Here is a 13,277-nt window from a genome sequence, read left to right on the forward strand (position 1 = left end):
AAGAGCACCTCCTGCATGATTTCATTTACAATGACATTCTCAGAAATGTAAACAAATGGACTGGGACAGAAAGCAGATCCGTTGTCTGGGGGAGGGGGAGTAGCAGGTGTGAAGATGACAAAGGGGTGGGAGATGATGATGGGATGATGACTCTGCTTATTAGCTTGATTGCAGTGACGACTTCATGAACGTGTATACATTAAAACCTGTCATTTTGAATACTTCAAATGTGTATCATTTCTTTAATGTTAATTATACTTCAATAAAGCTGTTAAAAAAAAAATCAACTGACAGAGCCAGTTAGGTGTTATGGTCAACTCTATGCCCAGGATCAAGAAGAGGAACTAAACCTGTCTCTACAAAACTCTTGTTGCCTGAGACACACGTCATAAAGGGCTTCCCCGGTGGCTTAGTGGTAAAGAATCCGCCTGCTGCTGCAGGAGATGCAAGAGATGTCGGCTCAATCCCTGGGTTGGGAAGAAATCCTGGAGAAGGAAATTGCACCCCGCTCCAGTATTTTTGTCTGAGAAATCCCAGGGACAGAGGAGCCTATGCAGGCCACACAATCCATGGGGGGCACAAAAGAGGTTGACATGACTTAGCGACCAAACAACAACAAACAATACTTCAATATGTGTGACAGGAAGACTGCTTGCACATAAGGACTATTTACAAGACAGAAAATTTCATTAAATCAATATTTGAAATTGTAACATGACTGAAACTACCTCCTCTCTCAAATACTCTTTGAACATTCCTTCCAAAATCTAAGACAAACCACAAAAAAATCTCATTTCCCATTCTTCTCTGACTCACTGTGTCCACTCTGAAATAAAATATGGCTGGCAAGGTGGAAGTCACAGATATGCCATCTCCCTAGGATAATTTTTCATCTGCATAGTTAACTGAGTTTTTGCCTGGAAAACAGATAAAAATAGGAAAATTCCTAACTGTTCCACACCAGCACGTATAATTTACCAATGTCACAATCTGTCTAAAAAATCTGTTAAGTGCATACGGCAAAGTCTCTGCCAGTTCTAGCCTCCTTGTTATAAAAACCACAATGAAATATTGAAGAACTACTGTGAAATTCCCCTGAACAGTAATATACTATGTATTAATTGTTTTCCTGCTTGATTTAAGCCATATTTTTTTTTGTTATTTAAATAATACCAGTGGAAATAAAACATACAGTGAACTATATAACTAAACAGCCAATAATTTAATAGTGTTTAAAAAACAGTGTATCAGTTACCCAAAATGTTAGGATATTTCTTTGGTTTAGCAGTGTTAGTCTGCAGAAAACTTTTGCATACATAAAGGGACACGGCAGACGGCATTTAACCTAACATAAAGACAGCCCTGCAACTTAACATGTCTACAGTAAGCACTAAAATTGATAGAAACCCACAGATACATGCCCAGAAATCTCAGAAATTCAAATAAATAATAAATAAATGCCCACATCAGGATTCATCAGGTTATATTTAGAAATAAAAAGTAATAGCTTTACAAAATATTGGAATAAAATCTGTTATTCACATATTGAGGTACCCAGTGGCATGCATGTTGGTAAATGGTCAATAACTTGCTTGAGGGGAAGGGAGTAAGCCCTGGTTTGAAGCATTTGTCAGTTTCTGTGGTGTAAACACCCCTACTGTCGCTGATTTCAAGATGATCTGAATTCACCAAAGCAAGTTGAAAAGAAGCACATAGTCGGTGCTCCTAAGCTTGAGCACAGCTAGGACAAGCACCCCACTGGAAACATCTCATGTGTGAATATAGCTAACTCTAACCCTGTAATAGAAGTAAATTAAGTTTCTAGGAATTGCCTGTGCATTTTATTCTTTGTGGAAGAATTTTTAATTCTGAAGCCACCTTTTAATATACATTTCCACCTGGAAAAAAAAATGATCTTTAGGATGCAGGAGACATTGTCCATCATCAAATAAATTTGAGATTTCTTAATATTGAGGCATTCAACAAATCATATTTTTTTCTTTAACAGGAATCTCTACACCCTCAAACTGGATTCAAATTAAATGCTAATTGAAAGTTCCCAAAAAAGTGAAAAGGCAACAAACGAGACATATTTTCATACTGGTTTTAGACAAAGATTAACTTAAGGTAACTTGTTAGTCAAGGGGAAGATGGCGAGGATGAAGTTAAACATATCTGTCATCACAGAACTTGTGTGCCCCACCTTGAAGCAGAGGCATGGCGATATGCTTATCATCTTCATTCGGGGGGAGGGCTGTTTTGCAATAATAGGAATTAAAAGGAGGAGGTCAAAAGCCATCTTTTTGTGGTGTTTTCCACAAAGAGAGACTTTCTTCGAAGCATAACTGTAGAAGGCAAACTAACAGAAGGAAATAAACTTATCAAACTGGAAATTCAGCAAAGGGGGAAAAAGGCAAGAGCAACAACGGCTCCGGCCTTTCAACACAACCGTAGCAAAGAAATGATAAAAGGAGTACCAAAAGAGCAGACATATACCCAAGTTCTGAGTCTGACTGCAGCTGGAGCACTGAGGGGTCTGTGTCCCACTGCAGGGTCCTAATTGCGCAGCACAAAGGAAAAAGAACACAGAGAATTAACCAAAGGGGAGTGAAACAGACCAAACCAAACCATGTCATTCATCAAGGCAGCAGCATATACAGTACATACACAGAACATCTCCCCGCTCTGCCACCCCACACCCCCAGGAGCCAGGAAGACCCCGTGAACATCCAGGGACAAGGGAAAGCGAGAAGCCGTTCCTCCTTTGGAACAACTGCTTTATTATTTATGGAAGCTACAGTCCTTTTCATGGAAGGAAACCCAGAGCTAAATGTTCAAATACTCAACCGCCCCCACACACCCCCTTTTCATTTTTGTTTCGTTCGATACTGAAGCAGGATTGACTGGAGCATGTAAACTGCTTCATATGTACCCCAGAGCCAAGCCACACCAGGGAGCAGCCAGCATTCCCCACGCGGTGATGGCGACCAACGGCAAGGGATCGAATGGGCCCGAGCAGAAGCGGCTGGGGAGGCTGGGCCAGGCAGAGCAACTGCAGAGCCTGGAGAACGACTGGCTTCCCTGGGTCAGTGACCGCGATTGCAGTGCATTAGATTTCGAGGCTCATGGGCATTTTGGTGTTTCTTATGTATTACACCAAGACAGTCACCAATGACAACATCATTCATCTCTCGAAAGATGCCAGGGATGTCTTAACGTCTTCTAAGTACTTCACAGGAGCTAGCACAAAGTATCAATGGTTACCGAGGTTACCAATGGTAACTTTGGTACCAATAGTTATCAACTTCCCTGGTTACTTCTCCATCACATAAAAGGAGCTCTTCTATGAACAGAGTGCCCACAACGACCTTTCCCGGGTAGGCCCTTTAACTTTCCTGCACGGTATGCAGCTAACAGGTGAGTCAGGCTTAGGTACCTGGGAGGCAGCCAAGGGACAGCAAGGACTTTGGGGCCAGGTGCCTGAGATTCAAATCTTGCCTCTGTAACTTACCAGCTCTGTGACACCGGACACGCTGCTTCAGTTCAACCCCTGCACCCTCGTGCTAACTCTGAGAGTGGTTCGTGGACCAGGAGCATTGGCATCTCAGGGAACTTGCTGGAAATGCCGAGATCCAGATCTCACCCAGGCTCATTGCCTCTGGACTACAGTTTAATAAGGCCCCAGGTGATCTGTGGGCATTTTGAAGTCTGAGAGGCCGGCTCAGTTTCCTTGTCTGTAAGGATTCACCATGGCTAATGCGACAACTCATGACCTGGCCTGCAGCTCTCTCCCCAATCATCTCTAAGGGCTGGCCTCTCCCTCACTGTGTCCTCACTGATGCTTTTTCCCCCAAAGAGCCATGTGGCTCACGCTTTTGCTGTTTCAGTCTCAGCTCAAAAGTCACCTGAGCAGAGAGGCTTTCCTTCTCTCACCACCTACCTCAAGCAGCGCTTCCTTGTCACTCTTCATCCCGTTCTCTTATCCTGCTTTACTTTCTTCATAAGGTATCCTCACCTATGGTTTTATTATACGTCAGTGTATTTATGACTGCTATTTAACTCTGGACTTAAGGCTCAAAATAGCAGGAAGAGTTACATCCCTAAATTATAAGAATATGCCTAGGCCCATGCCTGGCACGCATGTTTATTTTTCTTGATTTTTTAATTGCAGGATAATTGCTTTATAATGTTGTATTGGCATACAACAATGCAAATACAGCTGCCATACAACAAAGCAAATCAGTTATAACTCTCTCTCTATATTCCCTCCCTCTGGAACCTCTCTCCCAGCCTGCCCCGCCATGCTACCCCTCTAGGTCATCACAGAGAGCCAGTCTGGGCTCCTCCTGTTACATAGCAGCTTGGCATTAGCTGCCTATTTCACATATGGTAGTATATATATGTCAGGGCTGCTTTCTCAATTTGTCCCACAGTGCATGCTTGTATAATAAGACAACAGTTGAACAGATGGATGGATGGATGGTTTCTCTCTGGTTTTCTATAGGGATTGCATGCGAATACACCTATACAGCACAAAGTAAGCATCTGATAAACAGGAGCTGTTTTTACTAGGCCACATTTACTGTGAAAGTGAAATATCTGCTATATCCACTACCAATGTTTCTTTGAGACAACGCCCCACCTATATAATGGAACCCACCTATGCACCTCCTGCAGAGGTATTAGAACAGTTTCTAAGCTCCTCCTGTAAGTTCCACTTATGCTCTTGTGCTCTGACCTAAATGCACTGAAATATGACAACTAAAGTCTGGTGAGAACACTAACTGGTCCCTGTTTCTTAGACCAGTGCTTCTCACATTTCACGGTCTGAGCCGCCAGGAGGCCCAGTGTTTCTCAAACTTTAATGCACAGATATCTGGGAATATGGTTTAAAATGCCCATCCTGATTTAGTAGGCCTGGGGTGGCTTGAGATTCTGCATTTCTAACAGCTTCTAGCAGGGTAGATGCTGCTGGGCTGTGGATCACACTTCGAGTAGTAAGGTCTGGACTTAGATCAGTGGTTTTCAAACTCTGACACTGGATCAAAATGACTGGGAGGGGCTGTTAAAATATAGGTGCTGATCCTCAAGCCCAGAAATTCTGATTTGAGTAGTTCTGGGGTGGGGCTGAGAATCTGTATTTCTAACAAGTTGCCAGGTAATGCTCACAGCTGATCCTAGAACCACCTTTAGAGAACAGCTGGGTTAGACTATTGCTTCCACTAGTTGGCAGGCAGAAAACATCACTGATCCTCAAATACATCAGTGTCTAAACAAGTGATTCACACACCTTGGCCTAAGGCCCAGGCCACTTGTAAACCAATGAAATCAGAATGTTTGGGGTGGGACCCAGGCGTCCAGATTTTCTGAAACTCTCTCACGTGCAGCCAGGGTGAAAACTGTGCACTCGTTCTCTGCCCAAGGAAAGCAGCTCTTCCTGGCTCTGGACACTAGTTCCATCACTTCCTTTCAAATGATGGAAGTGACCGAATCCATTACAGTGATTCACCCTTGCCGTTCACATATCTCTGGGGTCCAAACCTTTTATCTTTATGGATACTTGCTTGGCTACAGACACAGGAGTGGCCTCTGGCTCTGGTTGACTGTGAGAAGCATTCCCTCATAAGGTCTGGAATCAGCTCCTTTGCACTCAGGCTTCTGATGGGACAATTTTGGGGTCTTTTTCGTTCTTCGAAAGAAGAGTGTGGCAGCTCCCATGTGGTCACAGCTGTTCTGTTATTTATGTACAACTCACCTGAACACACTATGCCCTTAAAGTAAGACTACTAGATCTGGTGAGTTATATTTTAGATGCCAAGTCACCAATCTGTCACAGGAACAGCAAATGCCAGGTTGAGCAATTATACAAGCCTGATGAAGTCTCGCTTAAAGACTGACTTCCTGGGAAGTCAGACTTTAGCAGCGTCTTTAGAATTAGAACAAGTGAAGATGAATATTTAACTATTAAAGCTTCTCCCTGTCCTATGCCCATCGTATCCACGTTTTATAACAGGACTAGACCACCCCTCACTGCTGCCAGAGCCTCCACTTTCCCTAATTTCTTGGATGACCAACAGAACCCATTTTGCTGAACGTAATCTTTAATTCTGTCAATTACATTTTGTCCATTGCTCCTGTCTGGGAAACCATTTTGGTTTTGTTTGCTCACTTTTAAGAGTTGTATTTGTCTGCTCTGATCAACTGCAGGTTAATTTCTTAGGTTAACTCTCTGAGGGTCCACACGAGGTTTTTTTCCATGAGGAAGCTGCTACTTGCACAGCTTATTATACTGAATAACCCACAGATTTCTAACCTAATGTGGCATCATTGTGGTTCCATGGCCCTACGGTTGGATTGGCAGTTCTGGACACACTTTAAGGTCCCATTTCCCAACTTGTTTCAAACTTCTAGATAACGAATCTTCCCACACCATGGTAAATAATCACTCACTTATTAGACACTAAATATGTCAAACAGTGTAGCCTCTGGTATCTCATCTAAAAAGGCCTACCATGTAACAGTTAATCTGCAGAACAATCTGTTTTTCAATATTTCTTTTAAAGAAAAAGGATATGCAAAACACCAAAATTATTCAAACTAGCAGTGAACCCATTAAGAGACAAACAGACGTTTATATCACACCCTTTTACTCATTCATTACTATCCAGCTTTCTACAAAAGTCTCCCTTCATTGGCCCAATCTTATTAGCTCAGTTTCAGTTTATTAGACAGAAGGAAGTAAAAATTCAAACAAAACAAAACAATCCCTGGCCCTCCCTGGAAAGCATAACTTAGGAGTAAGAGACATGATGTCTGTAATCACTCTCTGATGAGTGATTAATTTCTTCCCGTTCAGAGCACATTGGTAGTTTCGTCTTCTTTCCATTTTCTTAGACTCCAGAGTAGACAGTCTTAATATTCTTCCCTTAAAGAGCATCTTTGCTCTTACCTTTTTTTTTTGGTTTTGGTTATAAGAAACAGATGTCTGATAAATATTTGGAAGGCAGTCACTAAGAACTATCATTTGCTATTTTGATTCCACTTGTTTGCAATAGTATGAACAGAACGCTAGATTTCTAATTAAAAAAATAGGTATGCGCAAGCAACAAGGATTTACTGTATAGTATAGGAAACTATAGTCAATATCTTGTAATAACCTATATTAGAAAGTAATTTCAAAAATAATATAGGTGTATAACTGAATCACAAAAAGAAGAATTATATTTTTTGAAATTAGTAATGTTTATCTTTTTGTCACTTTTTCTAAATGTCCTATGGACATCCAATAACAACATATGAAATACAAAATTTTAAATATATTTGTGTAGGCTATAAGATTAATATAAATAGAAATCTATAACATTTAAATTATTAATTATATCATTTAAGATAGTCTTTCTGCACTTGATATTCTCAGAAAAATGTTAATATGTCTCACTGTGATTATATACTTTTTTCTTTCCCCTTATATGTCTTCTGATTTTTGCTTTCTGTATCTTTGTTTCTTTATTGTTAGGTGTCTAATGGTTTATGATATCTATCTTCTTAGTGAATTGTACCTTTTATCATTAGAAATATTCATCTTTGTTTCATTTAAAAGTAAATAAATTTAATTAAAAAAAGAAAATTCACTAAAAAAATTTTTTTAAAGAACTGTCATTTGCAGTGCTAATATTCAATGTGGCTGAGGCACTCTCATCTACTGTTGGTGGCATTTTAAATTAGTACAGTTCTTTGGGAAAGCAACATGCCAGCGTGGAGCAAGAATCACAAACACAGAATTACTCTGGAACTCGTTTCACTTCCAGGAATCAGCCTATGGAAACAAAACAGCGCAAATGGTAAATAACAAAAATGATGATGATGAAAATGACGACCACTAAACCATCAAATCCCATGGCTTATTCTTATTTCTCATACTTGATCTCTATGACCCTGGTGACTATTGGCTCCTTCATAAGCATGTTATTTCTTTTAGTGTTCCTTACCCTAAAAACCATGTATTTTCCACTTCTCATTACACTTTTGGAAGGGTCCTTATTCTTTCCATCCCCATAAAGACAGACATTCCCCAACCAGAATAATGTCTTCTCCCCTCACCTCTACAGCTACAGATGATCTCAAAGATGCCCACATGTCTTCTGCAAAAGATAACCCTAAAATCCTCATCACCCTTGAACACAAAGTTCCTCCTTTTCACATGCTTTTTGGACATATCCATCTGTAACACCAAAAGCATTTAACCTTTTCTTGTCTCATCAGGCTTTTCTTTCCTTCTCTAGCACCACAATCCATGTTCACATTTTCTGTCCTTTTTATCAGATCAGTGGCTCCCCCAAACACATCCTCAAATCTTGAAAGCATTACAAAAATGCAGTGGTCCAGACCTCAACTCAGATCCATGCCTTAGGTATCTGTATTTTAGTTAGTTGCCAGGTAAATTCAATATATTCCTGGCTTCAAATATAAGAGCTAGGAATCTCAAATACCTCCAAGGCCATACTTGCCTCCCAGATTCTAATGTATTTTCATACTGTCTCCTTCACACACATTCTACACCCCACACGTCTCCTCTCTCTCAAATCTCCCTCTGTGTTATCTGGAATGCCCTTTTCCCCATCTCTACTTGTCCAAAGAATAGCCACTATTTAAGACCCAACTCAAATGCCTTATTCTGTAAATCTATTTGTCCTCAATAACCTCACTCACAAATAGCTTGTCTCTCTATGGGACTGCACTTATCTCACAGTTCTCTTTGTCAACCTGCAATCCACTTGACCTCAACTGTAGCCTTGCATCAAGCTTTAAAACCAAGTACCAAAAAAAAAAAAAAACAACCAAGTACAGATGGTCTGAAGGACATAAGGAGTACCATTACAAAGCCCGGGGGTCTTAGCATCAAGACAAACACACTGTTAGTCCCATCTGCCTTTCTGCCCTGAGCCCAGTAACTGGTTTCTGCCTTGTTTCTGCTAGGAAATCCTCGCTTTGTATCTGAGTGCTCTAACCACTGCCAACAGCTCCCTTGGAGCAAAAGCCACTTGTGGCAACTAGCCCAGCAACCTTGAACTACCCAGCTTTTACCTGGGTCCTCATCTCTCCACTCATCCTGCACCCACCCCATTCAGGTTTCTGCAAACTGTGCATGTGCATAAGTGTGTATGCACACGCACACACGTACATACATACCCACACACCCCTACCTCAATAAATACATTTACCAAGTACCTAATATCAAGACCTAATGTCAAGACTTTAGGTAGGGTAGTAATGAATCAAAAGCACTTGTCCCACAAGAATATACAAATTAACTGTATCTGGGAATAATGCCTTATGATATTATTGCTCACCTCTATGAGTACAAACATTTGAGAGCTGTAACTACATAGAAACATATCCTCAGATGGCTTCAAATTAAATATGTCATTTACTGGAAGTTGGATCTTTAGAAGAGAGAAGAATTCCTTCATTGTTGTATTCCTTGCAGGTCTAGCATTTATTGTGTTATGTGATAAATTCTTAACTGTGTGTGTTGTGTTGTGTGATAAATTCTTAACTGTTTATTGAATGAATGTGATGAATGAATGAGCAAATGAATGATCTTTACCTGCATTTTCTGCAGATGGGTATTAAGTATGAGAGCAAGTTGGTTCCCTAAGAAACAGTTTTTTACTGTTTTTACTTTCTTTATATTAAAAAAAAATGAGAGAATACATCAGGGCATGTCTGCCTGATTTCCTTCATCTCTGCAAGCCACTTCGGAAGAACTCAGTCTGTGTGGCATGATGCCATCACATGGTTCCAGAAGAATTTTCAGACTCACTTCCACACTGAAGAAGGAAAGCCCATCTTGAAAAGGCTGACCTCAATGCATGAATGGATAGAGAAGTTGTGATGTCCACACACATACATATAATTAAGTATTATTCAACCATAAAAAATGAGTAAATCCTACTGTTTGAGACAACATGAATGGACCCTAAAGACATTATGGTAAACGAAATAAATTAGAAAAAAAAACAAAACTATGTAATCTCAATGACATGTAGAATCCAAAACAAACAAATTCATAGAAAAAGAGATCAGACTTGTGGGTACTAGAGGCAAAGGGCAGGGATAGGGGAAATTGGATGAAGGTGGTCAAAAGCTGCCAACTTCAGGTTATAAGATAAGTACTAGGACTATAATATACAACATGATAACTAAAGCTGACACTGTTGTATAATATATAGGAAAGTTGCTAAGAAAGTAAATCTAAGAGTTCTCATTGCAAGGAGAAAATATTTTTTCTTTTATTCATTCTGAGCTCATCAACTTTTATTAGTCCCTGAAGCAACCACCTTGGAGCTCAACTTTTTACCTTCTTCTTTTCTCTTTAGGGTAGAAAGACTGCTCAAGGGCAGGGTACCAAGCTCCTCTGAGTCCCAGAGTTTTTCTGGACTCTTGTTTCACATGTCTTCCATGTCAAACAAATCACTAGTCACTAAACCCCCGATAAAGAAAAGCTTGGGCCAATGTGAGCGCAGTGCCCAACAGAAAATCTCCAGTCAATGTCATCCCCAAACTGTTTCTCTAAGTGCCATTTCCAAAAGGAATACATTGAATAACAAAGACATTTAAAAATCCATCATATCACTCAGGCTGTAAAAATCATTAATGTGATGTCAATTAATTAAGAATGACATTTAAATAACGAGCTAATATTTTACTTTCCAGCCTCAATGATTTCCTTACTTCGGACTGGCAGTGATGATGATAAAGATTCTCTGATGTCAGAAATAAAAGTGGAACAGTGCAATACATACTTATACCAAGCCTGTTTCTTAAGTTACTATGTGAGAATCTTCCTTCCATTGGCTAACAGCAAAGCCCTAACAAGGAGCTCTGACACAGGCCACTCTGAGTCACATAGGGAGTCCATCTGCGCTAGATTCAAAGAGAAATGCAAGACTTCCCATCAGAAAAAAAGATGTGTTTTCCCCACATCTTCCAGAAAGGACCTGCTATCAAGCAAGTTGTCTCTCTGGAAGAAAGCTCAGCAGCTCTTTACTAGAAATAGATGCTTACCCTGTTACTATAACCATATGGTTGTATACAGTACTCTCTGCCTGACAAGATAGCAACAATTTTTAACTAGTCAGTCCATGTGCTACATAAAGAAAAAAATCCTATAGTATACAATTTATTTTAATCTGCAAAGAGAGTGACTTTAAAATAGCTTCGAATCAGAGATTTTCAATCTCCCTGAAGTCCAATTAGCTGGTAGCAAGCATCCTGTCAACTCCTCTTTACATAAAGATAATTTAAGGAATTTTGTACATACAGAATCTTAACAGTCTTACTAAATTTCCCCCAAGGTTTTGCATTATTGAACTGTACTTTTTCAGCTTTACTAAAACCTCCTTAACGTCTTCCCTTTAGCCTCTGAGTCATCAGAGCACCTTAAAAGATGGGGATGGTTTCACCAAAAAGAGGTAACCATCCTTTGCAGTTCATAGAGTGCCAGAGAATCCAATGGAGTCCAACTGTGGATGAAGTTGAAAGTCCTGAGGATTTTGTGTTGGGCATTAAGCTCACGGAGCCCTCAAGCACACTCTCCTCTCCTCAAAACACGAGAAAAAAGTGGTGACTAGGTACAGCCAGATAGCATATTAAAAAGCAGAGACATTACTTTGCCAACAAAGGTCCATCTAGTCAAGGCTATGATTTTTCCAGTGGTCATGTATGGATGTGAGAGTTGGACTATAAAGAAAGCTGAGCACCGCAAAATTGATGCTTTTGAACTGTGGTGTTGGAGAAGACTCTTGAGAGTCCCTTGGACTGCAAGGAGATCCAACCAGTCCATCATAAAGGAGATCAGTCCTGGGTGTTCATTGGAAGGACTGATGCTGAAGCTGAAACTCCAATACTTTGGCCACCTCATGAGAAGAGCTGACTCACTGGAAAAGACCCTGATGCTGGGAGGGATTGAGGGCAGGAGCAGAAGGGGACAACAGAGGATGAGACGGTTGGATGGCATCGCCGACTCGATGGACATGAGTTTGGGTAAACTCTGGGAGTTGGTGATGGACAGGGAGGCCTGGCGTGCTGCGATTCATGGGGTCGCAAAGAGTTGGACACGACTGAGCGACTGAAGTGAGTGACGTGAAGCCAGTACAAGTTGACCATGAATAAATTATTCTAATTGTCTTACTCATGAGTTCACTAGGCAGTAAGTGGATCAGGGAAAAGAAGAGTTTATTAAATATCTGAAATTTTACCTAAAGTATTTTTTCAATATGAAACAATATGAACTATATGGAAGCCTACCGTTCAAATTGAATAGCAGAGTATCTGCAGACATCTGTTTCAGTTCTGGTCTGGTCTGCACATGAAGCTAGAAGCCCGAAAGAGCTCTAAGCCACTCACTCTATACTTCTGTTCTCCTGTTAAGGGTTTCAGAAGACACTTCTGTTTCTGCTGCATCTCAGGTCCCCTTGGGACAGGCCTCACCTCTCTATAGAAAATCAAGGATATAAGGGTTTTAGCTGATAGATGTTGACAGCTGGGAAGACAGGCATCAATTTTAACATAATGGCATTATGTTGGGAGCAGCTGGGGAAATCTGAAGATGGTATATACAGTAGATAAGTTGAAAATGTACTGAAAGGGAAAAATAGAAATACTTGAATAGAAAAGCAAGTTCTTCAGTTTGTACAGTATGACATCATTTATCATATATATGATGACATACATCTTGTGTGAAAGAATATACACTAAGGTATTAAGAATGCTAATGCATATTCTTCATAGGAACATAATTTTTTTCTACTTTGGCTCATTTATCTTTTCTAAATGTATAAAATGAACTGATATTATTTTTTAATAATAAGATTATTAAAAATAAATGGGGGGTGCTTGAGTGTCCTTGACTGATTGGAAGGGAGAACTTAGTGATGGTATTAAGGCCCTAGATGGTCCAAAAGGAAGATAGAAATCGATCATATTACTATCCATCCACCCAAGCCAGTTGTCACAAAATTCAAACATCAGTCATCTTCTCTCTCTTTTGTTAAGGAGGTTGTGTAGTAAGAGATTGCACAGTATCTTGTCATATTGAGACATATTTTATTTTTGAAATCATTTTGAAAGTATTCCTTTTAAATCAAGTTTTGGGCAGTGTGGAGCCTATGTCCTGGTGTACAGTAAACTTTATGATGTCAATACTCTCCTAGTTTCTACAAGCCAACGCGTTCTCTAATTTAGCTTTGTCACTGGGAAGCCTAAGGAATCTCAGC

At 40.1% G+C, this 13,277-nt stretch overlaps 1 protein-coding gene across 7 annotated transcripts in view; it reads right to left on the reverse strand.

Moving 5' to 3' along the window:
- DYNC1I1 (dynein cytoplasmic 1 intermediate chain 1) overlaps positions 1 to 13,277 on the reverse strand; it is a 371,384-nt gene that overhangs the window by 295,578 nt on the left and 62,529 nt on the right. For 5 of the 7 annotated variants that reach the window (XM_070471269.1, XM_070471279.1, XM_070471261.1 and 2 more), the window contains exon 5: positions 2,497 to 2,556. The exons of the other annotated variants lie outside the window; for them this stretch is intronic. In XM_070471269.1, the coding sequence (XP_070327370.1) occupies positions 2,497 to 2,556 (60 nt within the window). The remainder of the gene's footprint in view (positions 1 to 2,496; positions 2,557 to 13,277) is intronic. 7 annotated transcript variants of the gene reach the window in all.

Source organism: Odocoileus virginianus, chromosome 1 (genome assembly GCF_023699985.2).
Source record: "Odocoileus virginianus isolate 20LAN1187 ecotype Illinois chromosome 1, Ovbor_1.2, whole genome shotgun sequence".
NCBI lineage: Eukaryota > Metazoa > Chordata > Mammalia > Artiodactyla > Cervidae > Odocoileus > Odocoileus virginianus.